Source organism: Gambusia affinis, linkage group LG02 (assembly GCF_019740435.1).
Source record: "Gambusia affinis linkage group LG02, SWU_Gaff_1.0, whole genome shotgun sequence".
In the NCBI taxonomy this organism is placed as follows: Eukaryota; Metazoa; Chordata; class Actinopteri; order Cyprinodontiformes; family Poeciliidae; genus Gambusia; species Gambusia affinis.
In genome coordinates, this window is record NC_057869.1 from 2,731,203 (window position 1) to 2,752,485 (window position 21,283).

Below are 21,283 nucleotides of genomic sequence, written 5' to 3' on the forward strand. Positions count from 1 at the left end.
TCTCTCCGACGCGTACGGAACCTTTCTTTTTTGATCCGGCTAACTATCCAACATGGCAGCGGAGGGAGACGTTGATTTGGACCTGGAAGCCGAGGAAAACTGCACCGGGAAACCGGTGGAAAAGCCTCGGAAACATGACAGCGGTGCTGCAGATTTGGAGCGAGTCACGGACTACGCGGAAGAAAAGGAAATCTCCAGTTCGGACCTGGAAACGGTGAGAACTGCGGGCAGTAGCCAACGGGCCGACCCAGAAACATGCGGCTGGAGCGGCTGCTGCTAACCGAAGAGCCCGGTTTGTTTGTCAGCGGTTCTTAAAAAAAAGCTCGCTTTAAAATCTCTAAAGTTTTTCTAAAAATTACCATTAAAACGGTTGAAATGTTGCGTAATCGTCAGACATTTTCTGTTAATTAACTAGCTGTTTCTAAGCTAAATTTAAATATAGCTTTGTTGAAATCCTTATGACTCCTATCAAAAGTCTAGTATTAAGCCAATTAAAGTTTGAAACTTTTTAAAGTGTATTGAGTACACTTTAAATATTTACACCTTTTTTTTTACTAAATATGTCATATTACACATTTTGTTTTGCATTAATTCTAAACAACAGAAAAGTAAAACAGCTAACATTAATTAGCTGCTACTCCAGCTTTAAGTAAGTGAAATTTATGAATGAAACGGTAGCCAATTAAATGAGGCAGAAGTTAATTAGCTGTAGAAAAAAACAAAATAATATCAATGTCAGTAAATAAACATGCTTATAACTAAAGTTTAATTTTCAAATAAAATTATTTTCTTTGATTATGGCAACTGTTCAGATAAAACCAAATAAATACTAACTGCTACTCTTTCAGGCAATGTCGGTGATCGGAGACAGAAGATCCAGAGAACAGAAAGCCAAACAGGAGAGGTAAGATCAGTGCTGATACGATCCATTATTAAATCTGTTTTTTACTGAGGATTCAGAAAAAACCCACTTTAATCTGCCTTGGAGATGAATTTCATTCTGTTTATTTTCAGAGAAAAAGAGCTGGCTAAAGTCACCATCAAGAAAGAGGATGTTGAGTTGATTGTAAGTAGATTTCATTTTCCCGTTAAGATTATATTGCATATAATCAGTCAATAGTTAGCTGGTTTACATGCCTTATGTGAAGTTGTTTCAATTTAATTTGTTTTTAGACAAGGACAGAATATTTGGTTTTATATTTGTGTGATCTGGACTCACATACTTAAAGCTCTGCATTTTATGCACAATATAGTAATAGATACTGACAAAAAATAACTTGGGTTAATGATGAGACTTCATTCTCCAGTTACCCTAAGATGTATTTTTTATAGCTGCACATACATTGTCTATAATCCCTTGATTTGAGTCAGTTGAGTTAAGATGTCTCAATGTACAACTTTACATAATAAATACCTCAGTTGCAGTTTTTTTCCTTTCGGTTTGCACCAAAAATCTTAAGAACAAGATCCATAATGATCTGATTCGAAAAATATTTTTGCTGCTGTTACAGTAAAAGAAAAGTAGCATAAACAGCTACTGACGTTTGCAGCAGTTTGCATTTGGCTGATCTCCTTTTTATTACACTGAGCTTAATTAGTTGATATCTGGCTAATTAGTCAGGCTACCTGCTCAGGTAGCGGGCCTTGGCTTCTTAACAGGCATGTTTTCAGCTTGCCAACCGCTTTTCTGCAAGTTTTACTTAAATTTAAAACTTTTGAGTTTTTTTGAATTAAATGTCAGTCATAAGTGTAGAGAAACTTGAATATATTAGTTTTTTTTTGTTGGACAGAATGAGTCGTATGTGTTGCCAATAGAAGTAAGCCAGGGGCGAACATGAATGCATTACAGTAAATTTACACTTACCCATGACTGACGCAAAAGGCTAGCTAACTAGCACTGGTATGCTAACAGCTAGTTAGTGTTGGCCTCAACCGCCTCGAGTCGTAATAAAGATGTTTGTGCACGACTCAGACGTTTGCTTGACGTTGAAATCCAGCGAAAAATAAACCAGACGATAAAATAGTCCTTTCACCACAAAATGTACGACCTGTGATTAATGCATTTTATGCCAATTTATATGTTTTCCTTCCCATTACCTTCCTGTTCTATTCTGCCCGATAAAAATCTCGCTTCTGACAGTTCTTCCTTTTACTTTAATTTCTCAAGGATGAATATTTTAAGGGGCCAATCAGAGAACAGGAGGTGATCCCGTGAGCGATGACGTCGTCGTTCTGCGTTGTTTTTGTCGTCTGTAGTATTAGCAATGGCAGCGGTGCCGTTGAGCCAGGCGCTGACTGAACAGCCCTTCCAAATTTTGAATCTTGTTTGGATCGGCACTTCTCTCTCAGTAGTGGATGGTTGTTTACAGACGGTTGGAGTTGACGCTAGCCATTGGGTAATATTTAAAACCTTAGAGTCCACGCTCCAGGAAGTGAGATCTATTTTCTCCAAAAGAATTTAGTACGTTTTAAGGATGGATGGACACCCTGGAAGTTATTGTGCTAGTGTTGCACTGCTTTAGTTTTAGTTACAGCTTTTATGTTACGACTATAAATGGATCAAAACTAGGAGCTTCTTTCAGCCAGAATTGCACAGCAACTCTTTGTTTTAATTTGTGTCAAATCCAGTTTGTTGCTGTTTGGGATTATAACCTTCGCTGTTTTTTGTCGTGTAGATGTCAGAGATGGAGATCTCGCGGTCGATGGCGGAGCGCAGCCTCAGGGAACACATGGGGAACGTGGTGGAAGCTCTGGTGACTCTGACCAACTGAACATATTCTTACACTGGACTGTTTCTTCCCACCTTAAAGCTCACCGGATCAATCCAACGGAGCTGAACCAACCCAAATCCTCCAGTTTTTGTTTTTTAAATAAAATACATTATTGTGTAAAAACAAGTGTGTTTAATTCAAATAGCTGTACTTGAACAGATGGTAGGTTATTTACAAAATTACAATAAACCAGCTGCTTCCTTAGACTTATAGGCCGACTATGCCAGGTGAAACAAAGTAGGACGATCAGTTCATGTGTTTGGAGAAGGATTGGACCTCGCAGGCTTCCCTCCAGCACACACCAGGATCATCTTAGGTCTTCCTCTTCTTCACTGTGGGCCGATCAAACACGTCCCTCACGCCGGCAGCCTTCTGCTTGAAGAACTTGCTGTTCTGAGCGCTTTCCTGAGCCCAGGCCGAGTCGAACGACGTCGTGTCCTGGTCCACCAGGTGGGTGTACTTGGTGCGACCCGACCGGCCAAAGTTCTTCACCTAGTCAGAGGAAAAAACGGTCAGAAAATAAAAAACTGAACCTGCATAGTAAATTCCTGGTATGCAAGCAATTCTCACCTGCATGACTTTGGGTAAGATGGTTTTGTTGAAGTGATCCTCCAGAGTAGGAGCGCTGAAGTCTCTCTTGTACACATCCTCCTCCTCATTCTGGGAGGGAGAGCAAATGTTTAGAACAAAAAACCACAAGTGTGTTTACACCGCCACCTAGTGGACAAGATGGCCAACGAAAAACAAATTAAAGGGGCGGCATGCGTTTTCTAAGCACAGTGGCATATAGAAAATATGACTATTATATTTTAATGACTTCAAATTGAGCCTCTGTCTCTTTAAAAACTTCTGCTCTTTTTTAAACTTCACATTAATAAAATCATCACAACATGGCTCCTTTTAAACCTTTAACAACGTTTCTGCCAGCGTTGCTCTGAGAAACTTCTATAATGAGATCGGCTGATGTGCAGCTCCACCAGATGTTTGCTAATATCTGCTGGCTAGTCTGAAGGAGCTGAACAGGGGTTGCTTTGTGTGCCAGAAGCTTGGAAACCGCAGCTTCAGGAGGAGCTGCACCTTGAAGGCGGGGCTAGGTCCAACCAGGCATTTTGGACAGCTGAATGGTTGCCATGGAGATTGAAAGGATTTCTTAAAAATGCATAAACGAGTCTAAGCAATGCTTCAGGTATGTGATGAGGGAACAAAATAACATAATGGAAATTGGTTTGACATGATACTGCCTCTTTAAGAAAGGTTTCAGATTTTGAGCTAAAAGCTACAGAAGCACTTAACTTCTGGAGTTTGGAAATAAATTCAGAAGAGAGATCTTGTTTTAACAACTTCTATATCATGTTAAAACAAGAAAACTCAATTTTTTAAAGATTTATATCTCTTTAAAACTAAAATATGTCATAGTTAAAAAAGCAGAATAACAAAATGTCTTGGGATGTTTAAGTCAGGAGTATCAAAATTAATTTTCATTTTGGTTCACATCAAGATTGAGAATGTCTTTAAAGGGCTGGTTGTAGCAGAACGTATTAATAAACTACCCACCAACAAGTTGCTAATATTAATAAATAGCTAACGTATTTGATGAGAATGTGCTCACCATGAAGAACGCTCCTCTGTGGTAGTACTTCTGGAGGAACTTGTATTTGCCCTTCTGGGCTTTGTTGGTGACGACCTTGCCGCTGTTCCGGAGCTCCGCCCGCCTCTCCTCCTCCGTCAGGTTGTGGAATCGTTCAATCTCGGCCTTCTCCTTCTCGATCCTGAAGACAGACCCAATCACCACCCTGCTCTGCTTCTCACCGTCTCCATCAGATCCGTTTACTCACGTTTCTCGTGCCTCTCTGTCCCTCTTGATGCGCTTCAGCTCTCTGACCTTCCAGGCCTCATACTCCTCCTCCTCGTTCTCTCCGTCCGTGTCCAGCGCTTCCAGAGCGGCCAGGGTGCGCCGGTTCTCCTCAAACTCCTTCTTGGCCTCCTCCTCGACGATCTTCAGGGTGTAGCGGCGGCGCTCCTCCGCCTGCCGCTTGGCCTCGGCCTCCAGCTCCCTCTGCTTCAGCTCCTCGGCTTCGCGCTCCGCCACCGTGATTCTGTCCTTCCTGTCCACCAGTCAGAGTTTGGCAAGTTATGGACTCATTACTTCCTGATATTCAACCAAATGTTAAGAATAATTTCGAACAATTTGAGTAATTTTACTTCTGTTTAAGGAAGATAAGTGAAACATCACTTTTTTTTTTTTTTATTTCACGTTTTTCGATAAAGTTTCTGCATTAGGATGAGTTTTTTGTCTGTATTGAAATTAGCATATTTCACAAAATGGAAACACTTTTTGTCATCATGAGTAACATGAGCAACAAACCAATGTTACTACTGGCAGAAACAACAAAGAAGACAACAGGAAGTGGTTGGATGAGAATGATGATGCATGTTTTCTAATGATTTATCTTGTCAACAAACTTATTCACATGTGATTCTAATTGCTTCTCTTATTTAGTGGAAACATCGTAATTGCAAAGTTGTGTTTTTTGACATTAACAGAATATCAAACATTTGTAATAGAAACAAAAATACTGATGCATTTATTTCCAGAAATATTTTCAAACTGCTAAAACAAAATTGTAGTTTTGTTCCAATAACTTATTATACTTTAAATGCGACAAAACTAACTTAAAAGTAACCGTTCAGCAACATTTAGGAGCTTGATTTAAGTAAATAATTCCTTAATATTGATAAAAAAAAGTTTTAGTTCCACTGAGATTATTTCACACAGAACATGGGAAAATGTTTTGTTATAAGTGAAACAATCTTGCCAGTGGAACTAGAACTTTTTCATCAATATTAAGGAATTATTGACTTAAACTAAGCTCTAACTCGTAAGTTAGTTTTTTTATTTCATGTGTACTGAGATATTTGCACTAGAACCTGGACCAACATGCTTGGCAAGATTTTGTCTTTGCAGTGCAGTTTTCAGAGTTCTTACTTGCGGATGAAGACCGGTTTGAGTCGCGGCTCCGCCTCGTCCTCGCTGTCCGTGTATTCCTCGTATTCTGACTCGGACTCGGACTCCTCCCCCGACTTCACCTCCTCCTCCACCTCCATCACTTCCATCTCCTCGTTCTGCCGCTCCATCGCTCGCTGGCGCATCATCGCTCGTCGCCGCTCAATTTCCTGCAGAACGATGATCAGACAATGAGAATTTAACCAGCGTGATGGAAAGGATTAAAAAACCAGAGGTGTTTGTGTAATGCCAACCTCATCATCCACTTCTTCCTCCTCCTCTTCTTCCTCACTGCTGTCTTCGCGCTCAGGATGCCACGTTCCCTCGTCCGAGTCCTCGCTGCTCTCAGCCACGACTTCAGGCTCAACGATCTGCCTGTGCCTCGCTAACCTGAGAACCAACGAGTGAGAAACGTCTTCACTCTCCAGAATTCACAGGTAGTTTGAGTTGCAGCTGAGCGCCGGGCGCTACCTCTCCTCCACATCCTCGGAGGTCCGGTTGAGCAGACGCCGGAGACGCGGGTCGGAGACGTCCTCCTCCTGTGGCTCCACCTCCGGCTCCGCCTCCACCCCCTTCTTCACAAACTTGAACTCCTCGTCTTCCTCGTCTGAAGACTCCATGGGGGCGTAATCAGGACGCTTACCGGACACATAGCGCTTCACCTTCACCTTCTCCATGGTGAGTTCACCTGCGTGACGCACATCAACAAGATGGCTGACATCAAGTTAATCTGAAGACAGTCAGAAGTAATCGTTTCTGGTCTCAAACATCCACAGTTAGAGATCAACTATAGACTGTTCATTATTGATCTAATCTTTAACCACAAGACTACAGATTCCCTTGGCTTCTTTGTGCCTTCCTTCGCACCACAGTGAAAAATCTCAAGAATTTGAGTTACCAATAATTATTTGGGACATTAAATTATTAGTGCAGAAAGGCATCAATTTAAACAACTTTACATCTTTAAACAAAACTCAAATCTTACACTTTTCCCTCAACACCTGTGAAGGTTTACTAACATTTATTTTGTGATTTTCAACCGTATTGTTTACTGACTTATACAAATAAAAACAACATATAAAACCAAACCTTGATGTAAAAGCATAAGAAAGAAAGAATCTCAATTGAAAACAAATATAAAATTACACAAAATACGATTACAATAAAGCAAATCCAGTTTATTTAAATTTTAACATCATACTTAATTAAAAGTTGTTATTGTAATATAACTTTGTCAGCTTGTGTCTGTGTTTTTAGACCTGAAACATTACTAGACATACACATGTCATCTCTTCTCAATGCTTTCTTACACAGAAAACAGTAAACTTCATAACAGGAATTAACTACAGACTTTACAGTAAAAAAATAGTAGCATAAACAGCTACTGAAGTTTGTAGAGGTTTGCATTTGGCTGATCTCCTTTTTATTACACTGAGCTTAATTAGTCGATATCTGCCTAGAATACGATAGGCAGATTTCATTTATATGATATCTATAAGCGGTTTGTTTTTGATATACTTAACAGAACCATGAGGTTCTAGTGGAGATGTTAAAGAATTTTTGGTGTTTCTTCTTGTGATTTTTGGCGCTATGTGGACACGTGATAGATTAATAAGGTGTCTGACATAATTTCACCACATGTATAAATAGATGCCTAAAGAACAAAAAATAAACAACCGACGGAACACCTTGAAATTCCAAATAAAAACATTAAATATTTAAATTAGCAAATTCTAAGCGTGACACTCAGAAACAACATCAGACGTGTATTTGACCACATCATTTGTCATCCTGACCACAAAATAATTGACCAGCCTGTTTGCAGCCACCGGCAATGTGCTAAAATTTGGACATGATTATAACACTTTATAAGGCCTAAAATCACGATGCACACGTTTAAGACATAAAATTTAAACATTTATTTTTGCTCTTTATAACAGCTTATCTAACATTACGTCTTTATTTAACCAGTTTTAAGACTGTAACTTCTTCATTTCGTGTATTGTGTGCCAACAGTGACATTAGCCGATGCTAATGTAGCTAAATGGCTAACCAACAAAAAGCTCACCTTTCTCGTTCCGGATGGGAACGGCACCGGCCGTGGATTGGATCGGTGGAAGCTTCATGTTGGCGGCTTCGTGACTAGACATGATTGCCTGGTCAACGATAAACGAGCCGACAAAAGAAAAATGAAAACGATATTCCAACTAGCTACTCTAGCTCGTTGTAGCTGCTGCGAAACGGAAGTTCAACAAAACGCGTGAACGGACAGGAAGTCGAATTGTTCCGACAAACGTTTCCGCTGCTTCCGAAGCACACGTAGCTTTACATTAACATTTTATAATTATTCGTTTTGTCCTAGTGGCGTGGAATATGAATCCTTAAAATATTATATGTATCTTTAGGAAACTCTTGAGATAAAATATTCAATGAGAGAATATCAGTTCTCTCATTGAAGAGAGATTAAGTAGATTTAGTGCAAATTTGCGCCCCCTGTGGTTGTTGAAAACAACGCAAAAGAAATTAATCAAAACAATTATTTTCCTGGGTAAATAGTAATATTGATTAGAATATACAGTTGATAATGATAATAGATGGCATTATTACTATTACTATTAGTAGTAATATTCCAATTTATCAGTTATACATACCAATTAAACATTATTTTTGCTACTAAAGATATTTTCTGCCTACATTGTTCCATGTAATAGCTAACAGCATAAATAGAGAACTTCATCTGGCAGGTCACTTTGAAGTGAGTTTAAATAAATGGAGGTAATTTATTTTTTACAATTACGTAAGATTGTAGAGTTGAATTCACTAAATATAACTATACTCCAACTTGAATAGAAGGAAATAAATAAATGCAGAAATAAATGATCTATATAAGGTTCAACATGAAAGCCAACTATTAACTGTTAGATCAAAATTCTTTCTCTTTCTTGGAGGTATTGATATTAGCCTTCTTAAATGCTCACAAAGATTATCAGACATTTGTGTCAACATTTTTTGGGTACCTTCAAAATGACTTAATTTAAACATTTATTTTTACATCTTTTATTGTTCACCTTATTACATTAGCAAACAAAACAACATATCTAAACCATGTAGAGTAAAATTCCAAGTAAATCTCCCAGTATACAGTATTTGTTTCTAGATGGTAAATTCAAGTAATTTTATTGGCAGTTCTTTAATAGTTTTGCCCCCAGGATATATGTTCACATCCCTGTGTGCCCAAAACGAATGTTTATTTTTTAGTGGCTGATACAGTAGGTTTCACAATAAATAGTGGGGAAGTTTGATGAAAGAAAAGAGCCAGGAAAATGTTGCTTTCTTAATATTCAGAAATAAAATCACAGTTACATGATGTCCTGAAAGTACACAGCAGACATAACACACAGCACAAAATAAGGAAAAAAGATTATTTTTATGGCTTGTAAATGATATTGCATCTGATTAGTGATTAGTTCCTTCTCCAGTGAGGTGAGGTGGTTCTTTCAGAGCTGAACTCCTCTCTGTTTGAACTGATCCTCCAGCTTCTCCTCCAGAGCCGAGTTAGTTCCTTTTAGACCTTTAACCACCTCAGCGGCCCAAACAAAGTACTCCTGGACCCGCCCAGCCGACCAACCTGCCAGAGAAATAAGAAGAGGGTTAACATGTGAAAACTGAATAAAGAAGCTTTGATGGACATGAATGTGGATGTTTTGTGTTTTAACTTTAAAGTTAAAAAATATTTTCTGGACACTGAAACTGCGCTTGGAGTGACAATATGGTGGTGCGATGGAAGCAGAGCCTTTGGTCTTTACCAGGATGATGGTTTAGGATTTATCAATTATCAATAGTCTGGTGAAAGCATTCACATCTCTCAAACATTCTTTATATTTTGTCTTGTTGTAACTAATACTTAAATGTATTTCACATGGACATCAGGTAATTGACGATAGTTGTGAAATAATGACTTTTTTACAGCAAAAACACAAAATCCTACCAAGTATTTTTTGTTTAATTTCTAGTGCAAATATTTTAGTACATTTGAAAAAAAGGACGAAAATAACTTTAAAGTTACTTTTCAGTAACATATGTTTTAAGTCAATCGTTCTCTGAAATTGATGAAAAAGAACTAGTTTCACTGGCAGATTATTTAGCTTGTAACAAGGGAAAATGTTTTGTTACAAGTGAAACAATGGGCCAGTGGAAATAACTTTTTTTCATCAATTTCATAGAATTATTGACTTTTTCATCAATTTTAGAAAATTATTGTCATATCTTGCCGAAAAGCTACTTGTAAGTTAGTTTTTATTATTTCCTGGGTGCTAAGGGAAAAATACTTTGTAAGAATTTGTGTTTAAAATTTTGTTTAGAAATAAAGCTGAAAAGTGCAGTGTGAATTTGTAGAAGCATCTTTCACTGGAAGTCTTTTGGGTAAATGTCTCTTCCATGTTTGCAGACCTTTGTGAGAGCATTGGTAAGTAGATAAATAAATATTTCCAGATGTCAGATTGGAGGTAATGAGGGTATTTTAATAACTCTGAAGAGCTGAGCAGCAGAACAGAATTGCAGATAGTTAGTAATGTTGAAGTGTTTGTGCACTAAATCTGCAACATTCACTTTAAAAAAGAACAACAACAGCTTCCACAGATAAATATGTTTTGTTTTCAGTGTAGAGAGGTGCTGACCGACAGGCGTGCAGGCATTCAGGTCCCTCAGGTTGTACAGTTTGTCAGCCAGTTTCACCAGTTTAGCTTGTCGGCTGCAGTGCGGTGCATGCTCCACCTGCAGGCGCTTCCTCTCCTGCTTCGATAGACTTTTGTCATCCGTCACCTCCTGGACAATTCGAGCTACGATAGGCCCGAATCTGTCCTCCAGCTCCTCCGGGGTGGTGTCTGTGTCCTCTACGGTGTCGTGAAGCAAAGCTGCCTGCATGTTAGATGCAAAGGGCTTAGCATGGCAAGAAAGGCCAAATATATCAGAGATGACGGATGAGAACGTACTTGTAAAACCTCAATCTCTGTGACTCCTCCCTCATAGCTGAGGATTCTTGCTACACCTGAAACACAGAACCGCATCAGACATGTTAGAGTTTTTAACTTAAGGAGAAATATAGTAAACACAAAACTCTAACAGGTGGCATCATCAATGCAATTATCAAGTACTGATCTTGCATAAGAGAGACATTCTGACTGCAGATGTATAGATATAAATTATTCATATATGTTTCCACATCCCATATTTACTGAAGTTTGCAGACGTTTAGTTTTGTGCAACTTTTTAAAGATCCTACAACATCATTTCAGTTCCTCTTTTAAATGTTTTTATTTAGCTATTACTTTTTCTCTCTGAAAAATAACTTTAAACAACAGAAGAGAATGAGGATCAAAAAGAATTCAGATTTTTAATGTAAGAATTTTGACACATATCTGCCATTAAAGTCGGAATTATGAGATTAAAGTTAGAATTTTGAGAAAACAAAGTCAGAATATTGAGATTAAAGCCACCATTCTACGATTTAAGTCAGAATTCAATTTTTTAGTGGTTCTAATTCTCTAAGATTCTAATTCTCGGTTTGAAAAGCACCGAATTTGATCCTTAGTGGATCGGCTGCAACAGTTTTTAAGATCATTGCTGATGTTTTCCAGCCTTGGGATTTTGTTGACGCACCCGGCGTTGTTATTGAAAGGACGGGAATTTGCCACCAATTAATATGAAACTAAATATTTTTCATAATGGTCTTTCTCGGCTATAGAATGTGAATTTTCACCAAATAAAGTTAAACTCCCCTTGTAATAAAATTTCTACCAACCGATTGGATGATTAATGTACGGCGTTGCTTCTGGATCTTTACGGCGTTGATTACGATGTTTTACCGCAGCAAAATTAACTGTTTCTAACAATAAAGCCGCTTCTGAATTCATAGCTAAATGTAAATAAAGGAGTTGGTTGAGTTAGCATAGGTCCGCCCTGTACTGGGTCCGGACGGAAACAGCAGCTCACATGACGCTTCCGCCCTGTCAGCTAAGGGAAGTCGGTGGCTGCTCCACTCAGATAGATTCAATTTTCGGCAATTAAAAATAAAAAATACAACTTTTTTCTTTTCTCTTATAGATTATTAATTAAGACATTGCTTATTATCCGTATTATCTTTTTTACGTTTCTGGTTAGCCTTGTAATACAAGCTGACAGGTCTGTTTTTAGCCAACAAGCTAACCTTGCTGGAGCTTTACGTCAGCACTGATTTCTTTCTATCAACAGCATCCGTGAATATACTTTTTATATTTCTACACTGGAAAACCTAAGAGGTAATATATAAAAATTTTATTCTATTTTTATGCATTTGTGTTCTTTCTTTAGCTCTGTGGTTATCGTTGTTTTAACCCAGAATGGCTCACAGTGCCAGGAGAGACTCCCCGGAGCTCCCAGACTTGTCTCTGCTGAAGAGGCTGGTCAGAGATCAGCTCATCTACCTGCTGGAACAGGTGGGAAAACGATGCACACAACACTACACCTGAGTAAGAGTTAGGACCAGCTGGATGCCACCTGGTACATAGGTGTGTCATCTATTTTTCCCCAACACAAATTAGGATGTATTTTTGATTTTCTGCAATAAATACAGATTAAAAACTATACATACCGGGGCTAGAATACAAACACAGTCAAAGCTCCTTCTGGCTCTTGCGTTTTGTAGTCATCCTCAAACTTCTGGGAACCTTCTGGCTTAAAATTTGACCATTGTTATTAATGGAATTGTTAGATTTCATGTAAATTGGCGTGTTTCCTGGTACAAAGCTGGCTTGGAGATTAATCCTCAGAGGCTCGGTACTGGCCTGATTTATTCATTCAGACTGACATACTAACCTTCTGTTCTCTCACAGCTGCCGGGGAAGAAAGATCTTTTTATTGATTCGGACTTGATGAGTCCGCTTGATCGAATTGCGAATGTTTCGACATTAAAGGTAAACAGTATTTACTCCCTTTTTTTATCTAATCAAAAACAGCTTTTATCTCAAATTCTTTCAAAAATATTTAACATGTTACATTGTTGCAGCAACATGAAGTCGACAAACTTTACAAAGTGGAGCACAAACCGATAGTCAGCATCTCAGATCAGTACGTTCTGCTCCTTGTTACCGGTGGACCTCTGTTTTAAAAAAATATTTGGACAGTAATCAGTTATCTGATTTTATCTTATTTATGCAGAATCTGCTTTCTGATTCGACCACGAATACAAACCGTGAAGTGGATTTGTGGTAAATAAAGTTTATTGTTTTTGCCTCACCGTTGGGGTAAAGTGTTCTGCGTGCAATGCATCTGTAACTTCAGCTAAATATGCATGTTTGTTTATAACTTTGATTTAAAAGTTTAGTTCATCTTGCTCGCAGTGATCTAGATTATAATTGCTAAATAATGGGCCGTGTTTTACAACTTATGCTCCTTCCTTTCAGATGTAGTTAATGCAGACAAGGCAGTGGGAAAGTTTCGACGATACAAGATAATCTTCACTCCACAAAAGGTTTGTTCTACTATGCTGCTGATGTCAACAACTTGTTTGTCTCGTATGTTTTTATTATTTCAGAAATTGTTGTATTACCATCAGTTTTTAGGAAGATGAGAGAAATCGCCTCAAGTAAAATTGTCCCAGTTTAAATCTGCAATCCCCTTTGAGTCAGTCTCAATTCAGTCCAGATTATTTAAAGTTTTTATAGAGAAAATTGTTACACTGCTTTTCAACATAATGCAGTTCTGACCTAGTTTGATCAAATGTACTCTACATACTGTTTAAATTGTGTGAATGTTGATATTTACTCGCTGCCGTTCTCCGTCCTGTTCAGTTCTACGCATGTGAGGCGGTTCTGGAGGAGCAGGGAGTCTTTGGTGGTCAGTTGTTGCTTCGGGTTTTTTGGACAGTCAGCAGTGAAAGGTGACAGGGAATGCTGATGTTGTGTGTGTCGTCCTGCAGATGTGACCACTGATGAGTGGGCTTTCTACCTCCTTCCTCTGGACGAGGACATCATCAGCCTGGAGCTTCCAGAGTTCTTCAGAGACAACTTTTTGGTAAATTTGGAGTCTAACTTAGACAGTTAACAAATTCTTTTAATGATTAACCCTCATAATTACTACTAAGTTTGTATGTAACCTGGAAAAGTTTGGAATTTAAAAAGAGCTGCTTCTCCAGATTTATCTTATTCTTTAGATTTTGTTTGTCTGTCCATCCTTCCGTCCACCCTGTGTTTGTTCAGTTCAATTACCAACCGTAGAATTCCTTAATGAATTTTTTTTTAGTCAGATGTTATAGTTTTTAGTTGCTGCTTAAGATTGGGTGCTTTAAAAATAAAGAAAACCATAAATGTTTCAAGGATTTAGACCTCAGATTTAGTCAGAAGTGAACAAATTCATGTTGAACCGATCCTGGATACGGGTATGTATAGACACATCATCTTTCTGAGGTTATATGAATCTATACAGACAACAAGTTTAGCTAATGAACCTTTTATTTGTACAGGCAGGAGACCAGCGCTGGGTGAGAACAGCTGGGAGCGCTCTGCACCTCCTTCACTCTCTCTTCGGACCGTTCTCCAAGGTCTACGGGATTGGACGCTGTTCCAAGGTCCAGAATGATCAAAGATCAAAAATTTCACTTTCAGATCCGGTGGCTTCATCTACGTTAAGACGTCTGCTGCTGTCTCTTTGTCTGCAGATGACCTACGAGTCGTGGAGGGAGCAGGTAGAGCAGGGAGAACAAAAAGCTCGGCACGCTGAGATCGGGAATGTTTTCCTTATTGATCGAGGTGAGAAGCCGCGGATCATCAAACTCGATTCAGGCTGTGCTCTGTTTCCGCTCTAATGTCACTTTGTTTTTAACAGATGTGGACTTTGTCACTCCTTTATGCTCACAAGTTGTCTACGAGGGGCTGGTGGATGATATATTTAGGATCAAATGTGGTGGGTATCTGACTTCAGTCAACAAAAAATGACAAAATTCTGTTTTTAAAAATGACCACAGACCCAAAAACTTAAAATTAAAGACATATATTTAGATTACATTCCTTAAGCAATCCCTCATTACAAACTTTATCCTCACATTTCAGAAAAATTTTGAAGTTTTGTCAGTGCCACAGAAATATGTTAGTTAAATGGATTAAGCAAAATTCACATTTGCCATGTTTTTACACTTCTAATTTGGTTTCTACAGTTTCTGAAACAGTTCAAGCACTTTAACAAAACAACCTGGCCATTTTTCTGGCAATAAGTTAATGTCTTCTTGGTGTCTGGAAAGTGAGCCGTTGCAAAACTTTCCAAATGTTAAGTTGCATCCCACCAGCACTGTGCCGCTGCCTAGCAACCCCAGCAAAGTCCAGTCTGTTACCTAGCAACCCAAGCAGGGCTCTTTTGGTCAGCTGGTTTTACTGTATGAATGTTTTGTTGTTGACGTGGCATCCAGAAACCACATTCTGCATTTTTGTTGGTTGTGCTTTAGGCTGCACTTCTGCTTTTCAAAGTTGTATGGTTGCATAATTTTGCGACCGTTTGTAGCCATTTTTATGTGCGTGTAGCTAAAAATTCCTGTTTATTGTCCAACAGTCGGACGCTTTCTGCAGGTTTCTTTGCCGGCTCAGCTCTGCATCTTGTTTTGCAGGATGTGTGGAGTTTGGACCTGAAGTCACCTCCTCTGACAAAAGTATAAAAGTCATGCTGAACTCTCAGGATAAGGTAGGGCTGAGGTCAAAGGTGTCCATCTGTTCTCATCTGGGACTGAAGGTCAACATTTGTTCACTTCTCTCAGGTGTTTAATGAAATCCGGAACGAGCATTTCTCCAACGTTTTTGGGTTTCTCAGTCAGAAGGCCCGGAACCTCCAAACTGCGTATGACGTGAGTGAAAGTTGAGACGGTAACCGTGGTGACCGACAGAGTCAGAGTGAATGGTTTTAATCCTCCTCGTTTCTTGGCCTCCTGCAGAAGAGACGGGGGATGGACATCCAGCAGATGAAGACGTTTGTGTCGGAGGAGCTGAAAGGTTTGAAGCAGGAGCATCGGCTGCTTAGCCTACGTGAGCACTGACTTCCCACGCTGCACTTCCAGAGGATTACTGCACATCCAGAATCACCAGCTGCCGCTGCTAACAGCGTTTCTCTTTCAGACATCAGCGCCAGCGAGTCCATCATGAAAAAGAAGACGAAGCAGGATTTCCAGGAGCTGTTGAAGACTGAACACTGTGAGATTAATGCGTGTTGTTTGTGTCTCATTGGAGGCTTTTCTTTGTGAAACAACTTCATCGTCATTGTGAAATACAGATTTTATTCCTGAACTAAAAACCTACTGTACACACAGGATTATTTCCAGAAAAGTTTTTATCCACGTGAACTCACACAAATCCGCCCCTGAGCGTTGTTTTAATCATGCCAATCAGTAGGGGGCAGTGTAGCCTATGTCAGCCAATCGGCTGGCTTCTAAACAATAGGAATTAAATATGAACAGATATGTGAGTTAAAGTACTTTTAAATAGCGTATTAAAATATAAAGTTAATCAAACAGGAGATTATCTTTACTGGGAATTGTGTCAAACCAAATATTGGCGGATTATTTGTCACAAACTACAATATCTGGCTCTCTTTGTTTTTCCCATGTACACACTCAAACACAAATTTCCACCTTGACTGGATCTTCTATAAATTATCGTTTTTAGTGATATTAAACAGAGTTTTTGTCTGGACAAAAGGCAAAGACACATAAAAATATTTGTTCTCCCAGATTTTCAGCTATGTGGGGACTAGTCCTTAAATACAAATACATTTTTAAAATTATTTAGATTTACACATTTATAACATTTTTTGGGGGAATATGCTCTTTCCTTATTTTTATCCGTGTTCTGGGGGAGGAATTCAGGTTTTCTTATGTTGTGTATTATGAAGCTCCAAATGGATTCTTTTAAGTTCTGCAAGTAGAGAAACTAATAAACTATTAATTGTTGCCATCTTCCTCTTCTGTTTTTGGACTTCATGCTTTTACTCAATGGGAGTTTCTGGCTAAACAAAAGAATCATTATTTAACAAATAAAAATATCACTGGCATTTTCCCTTTTACAGTTTCTGCTACTTCATTTTGTGTTTCAAACATTTTTGACTATCAATATTTTATAAGTGTAACAGGTATTCCATGTGTGCGTGACGGGACGGGTATAAGAAGCCGTCACATAAGCATAAGAAAATTTCTGTTTAACTGTCTGTTGTATTTCCAGGTTTTTATATAAATTAATGTCTTTGTGTTTCCTCAGGTTTACTTGAAGGATTTGAAATCCGTGAATGTATTTCCTTCATAGAGGAGCACATCAACAGACAGGTGGGTTTTGCTTGTCACAGGTTTTGAATTAAGGAAACTTTAAAAGCAAAAACCTTCTGAGAAAATCAAATCAGCTTTGGTCTCTGTTTGGTCCTCAGATCTCCATGATCGAAAGTCTGCGGCTGCTGTGTCTTCTGTCGGTCACGGAAAACGGTGAAATCCCATTTGTGATTCAAAGCAGGAACGTCCGTTCATTTCAATGTGAGGACAGATTTGTGACTCTTTTTCTTGCAGGACTCCTGCCGAAAGATTTCAAGTCGTTAAAAGCACAGTACCTCCAGGTGAAAGCACAGGCGCACACACACAGCCACACGCACACACACACACACAGGCACACACACAGGCACACGCACACACACAGGCACACACAGGCACACACACACACACACACAGGCACACACACACACACACAGCACACACACAGTCACACACACACACACAGGCACACAGGCACACACACACACAGGCACACACACAGGCACACGCACACACACAGGCACACACACACACACACACAGGCACACACACAGGCACACGCACACACACAGGCACACACAGGCACACACACACACACACAGGCACACAGGCACACGCACACACACACAGGCACACGCACACACACACACACACAGGCACACACGCACACACACAGGCACACACACACACAGGCACACACACAGGCACACACACACACAGGCACACGCACACAGGCACACGCACACACACACACACACAGGCACACGCACACACACACACACACAGGCACACACACCTTCATCTGTTTCCCTGAAGTTCTGTTAGAAGCAGAAACACCAGGAATATTTCAGAATCACACCTGAAGCTTTTTAACCTATAATCAGTGGAACACCTGCCTTAAGATGCTGCATGAGTCACTATTCAGCAGAAAATTAGATTTATTTTGGTTAATAGAGATGAGAACTATAGGACAGTGTTTCCCAACCCTGGTCCTTAAAGCTCACTGCCCTGCATGGTTTAGGTATTTCCTTGCTTCAGTGCAGCTGATTTCAATTGATGACTGATTAACAGGCGTTTGTTGAACTGCAATCAGTTGAATCAGACACATTAAAGCAGGGAAACCTCTAACATCAAAGGACAGTGTGCCTTGAGGACCAGGGTTGGGAAACACTGCTATAGGAGACTCTAGTTTCCCAAGAACTCACTCTTTGGTCATGAAAATGTAAAAACTCAAAATTCAGATAATTAAAATCAAGTAAAGTGGAGCTTAACAACTTTCAAACGCTGCAAGAAAATCAGAGGATTTATTTAATGTAACACACTGTGGTGTCATCTGCAAATAGTGACACACTCTGGTACACATGTACAAAAAAAAACTAAAATAAATGTTGGTCATGGAGACTAACTCTATGCCAGCCTCGTTTGTCACAATTCTGGAAGTTTTAAAGCTCCCGGATTTTTGTTAGTTCAGATTTGGACAAATTTACCAGAGTAGCCACTTCCTGACTTATGAAGATCAAGACATTCGCCTTGATTTGGTGTCATGTTCTCTTTTCTTTCCCATTTTAAAGAGTTTGTAAAAGAATGTATATTAATATTTTATAATATAGTTTATAAAATATTAAAACATTGAACCCCTTGATTTCAAATTTATTTTACATTTAAAACAAGTTATAACAAAATTCAATCTTTGTGAAAAACTTTATGCAGTTTTCTCCAGCTTTTGCTAAAATTGTTGAGATCCAGTTTTAATATCAAGTCAACTGAATGTTTATTACAATTTAATTTAGGTTGTCACAGATAAAGAAAAAATTAATAAATTATTCTTTGGTTGCTTTTTGTCTAGTCCTTGGAAAACAACACAAAATATTTTCTTCTGTAACAATATTAATGGCTATAGTTAAAACTTTCATTTTCCTGTTTGTTTTTCTTCATTTAAAAAAAGAGATATTCCAGTGAAAATAATGTGGAAGTTTTAAATGTTCTCAAATTGAGCTTTTGGCTCCTAAAACTAATGAGAGCCTCCAGGAATGCTGAAGATAAATATCAAAATGTATATTTACCTCCAAAAAATGAGAAGACTGATACGTTTCCTTTGATGGTTTCAGAATAGATAATTAAAAAAAAATTTAGTTCTTTAAGATTTTAAATATTTTCTATAACAAAGTAGAAAATCTTGATAAGTTGTAATTTAATTTGAACCCTGTTGACCTGTTCTGTTAACACAAACTGTTTTATTAAACCACGTGTTTAATAAAATATTTTTACAATTTCCTGCCAACCATAAATTTGACCTTTGGCTGCAAAAAGGTGCAGAAATGTTTGTGAAAGAAGCTTCTCATTTTCTCTTACTGGAAACAAACTTTCTGGAAAGTAAAGCTGTAAAATGCTGAGAAACGCTGACATGATTTGATCAGTGATCCCACAGCTCTGTGTTTAACCCGTCTCGTTTCCTGTGCTGGTTTCCGTCAGAGCTACGGCGCGGATCACCTGCTGACGTTCTCCAACCTGAGGCAGCTGGGGCTGCTGGTGGAGCAGCAGCCGGGGGAGACGCTCACCGTCATGGAGAGCAAAGTGGGCAAACTGGTCAATGACAGAGCTGCAGGTAAAACCGGTTCAGTTCAACAAAATCAGACACAAAAATAAACAATGATGTGCATTTTTTAACTTGTTGCATGCAGAATGAATCAAATTGTTTTCCTTTTCTTCTGGGCTCAGCTTAAGCTGTTTTGTTGTTTTCTGCATTTCAGGTTGAAACATTCTGAAAAGGCTTGTTTTGTCTCTTTAAAGTGTTTCTGAGACTTTCAGACAAACACATTTTAACACGTCCAGTATTACAGGTTCTTTGTGGTCTCATGTTTAGCTTCTGAATTCTCAGGCCGGCCAGCTCAGTATCTGTACCCTTAAATACCTTTGCTTTGTTTTGTAGTGAAACTGACCGACGCCTTTTCTTCTCTGGCCAAGAAGAGTCACTTTAGAGCCTTAAGTAAAAAACTCAACCTGGTAAAGAACAAAGTTCATCCCAGCTATTTAAGTTTCCTATTTTCTCATGAGGAAACTTGTCATTAATAAGTTTATTTTGGATAAAGATACCAAAGTCGGAGGAAGATTATGACCTACGTGTTCCTCGGGACATGGCTTATATCTTCAGTGGCGCCTACATCCCTCTGAGCTGCAAGATTATAGAGCAGGTGAGTCCTGTCACTCCAACGAATGGGAATTTATTTACAAGAGTAAAACACAATTTTCCTATTTTCTTTGGTTTTTACCCAGGTGTTAGAGCGGGACGGCTGGACGGGGCTGGAAGAAGTAACCAGGCTGATCAACGGTCATGAATTTGCTGTAACAGGTTAGATCCCTGGGAAATTTCTTGGAATCTAAAATATGAAGAAGCTGTTTGTGCAATAAAATCCATTCCAGATCTTTTTCATTTATTTATTTATTTTATTTCTTTCTGTCCAATATCGGGGGGCACAGGTGCTGATCCCAAGTCTAAAAGCGATGCTCGGCGGATCATTCTGGTCATGTTCCTTGGTGGATGCACCTTCTCTGAGATTTCAGCTCTCCGTTTTCTGGGAAAAGAGAAAGGTACTGTAACTTAAAGTGCTTGAGATCATGATGTCAACAGAAAGCCACCTTATTGTTACCTACTGGTTTAGCTTTATTTTTTCTGTGTTGTGCAATTAAAAAAATGAAAGGAGGCTTAACAGGAAGTAGGCCTCCAAATAAATACCAGCCCAAGGCCCCACTCCCCAGACAGTCTTGGGTCGCCCCTGCTGTGTTTGCTTGCCTTAACTAAATTTTTTCTTAGTGAAAAGGCGATTAATCATGACACTGCTGCTATGTTTTCCAGGTTATAAATTCATTGTGGTAACAACTGCAATTACAAACAGTTCGCGGCTCCTGGAGGCTCTGCTGGACAACAACATTTGAAGCCATCGAGGAAACGTTACTTTTTCATTGACTGGAAGAGGACACGTTCCTATCGCCTCATGTCATACATTCCTGTCAGCACAGAATGTTTGCTAATGCTTGGTCACCTTTATCAATACAACTGTAAAAATGTGAATAAATGGGTTTTTTTTTTACATCTGTGTTCATTTTCTTTAATATTAGCCACATTTATAACCTATATCTAGCAGATATATTTTAATCTCTCTAATTTAATAACACGGCACACCCACTATGGAAGTAGTGTAT

General features: G+C 38.9%; 4 protein-coding genes across 5 annotated transcripts; 2 read left to right on the plus strand and 2 right to left on the minus strand.

Moving 5' to 3' along the window:
• The first annotated feature begins 12 nt into the window (after positions 1–12).
• Positions 13–2,888, plus strand: hypk (huntingtin interacting protein K). The gene is made up of 4 exons (XM_044141024.1): positions 13–214; positions 849–904; positions 1,015–1,066; positions 2,676–2,888. The coding sequence occupies exons 1-4, from the start codon at positions 53–55 to the stop codon at positions 2,769–2,771; spliced, it is 366 nt and encodes a 121-aa protein (XP_043996959.1). The 5' UTR covers positions 13–52; the 3' UTR covers positions 2,772–2,888.
• On the minus strand, positions 2,884–8,087 carry mfap1 (microfibril associated protein 1). The gene is made up of 8 exons (XM_044140841.1): positions 7,844–8,087; positions 6,247–6,463; positions 6,030–6,165; positions 5,758–5,945; positions 4,607–4,876; positions 4,381–4,540; positions 3,342–3,431; positions 2,884–3,263 (listed from the first exon to the last, which is right to left on the minus strand). Exons 1-8 carry the CDS (start codon positions 7,923–7,925, stop codon positions 3,084–3,086), a joined length of 1,323 nt encoding a protein of 440 aa, XP_043996776.1. The 5' UTR covers positions 7,926–8,087; the 3' UTR covers positions 2,884–3,083.
• A 1,009-nt stretch (positions 8,088–9,096) lies between these two features.
• hddc3 (HD domain containing 3) lies at positions 9,097–11,774 on the minus strand. The gene is made up of 4 exons (XM_044140992.1): positions 11,576–11,774; positions 10,767–10,822; positions 10,452–10,692; positions 9,097–9,403 (listed from the first exon to the last, which is right to left on the minus strand). The coding sequence occupies exons 1-4, from the start codon at positions 11,685–11,687 to the stop codon at positions 9,273–9,275; spliced, it is 540 nt and encodes a 179-aa protein (XP_043996927.1). The 5' UTR covers positions 11,688–11,774; the 3' UTR covers positions 9,097–9,272.
• A 155-nt stretch (positions 11,775–11,929) lies between these two features.
• vps33b (VPS33B late endosome and lysosome associated) lies at positions 11,930–21,171 on the plus strand. Of its 2 annotated transcripts, XM_044140761.1 has the most exons (24): positions 11,930–12,071; positions 12,152–12,248; positions 12,645–12,725; positions 12,818–12,879; positions 12,970–13,019; positions 13,215–13,282; positions 13,602–13,647; positions 13,730–13,824; positions 14,273–14,377; positions 14,468–14,558; positions 14,635–14,712; positions 15,407–15,480; positions 15,554–15,640; positions 15,728–15,818; positions 15,909–15,983; positions 17,043–17,107; positions 17,206–17,260; positions 17,342–17,388; positions 19,556–19,688; positions 20,013–20,086; positions 20,173–20,274; positions 20,357–20,432; positions 20,561–20,671; positions 20,937–21,171. In XM_044140761.1, exons 2-24 carry the CDS (start codon positions 12,153–12,155, stop codon positions 21,014–21,016), a joined length of 1,842 nt encoding a protein of 613 aa, XP_043996696.1. In that variant the 5' UTR covers positions 11,930–12,071; position 12,152; the 3' UTR covers positions 21,017–21,171. The 2 variants fall into 2 exon arrangements, with proteins under 2 accessions (XP_043996696.1, XP_043996704.1); XM_044140769.1 differs by lacking the exons at positions 11,930–12,071; positions 12,152–12,248 and adding an exon at positions 12,263–12,320.
• Positions 21,172–21,283: the final 112 nt, after the last annotated feature.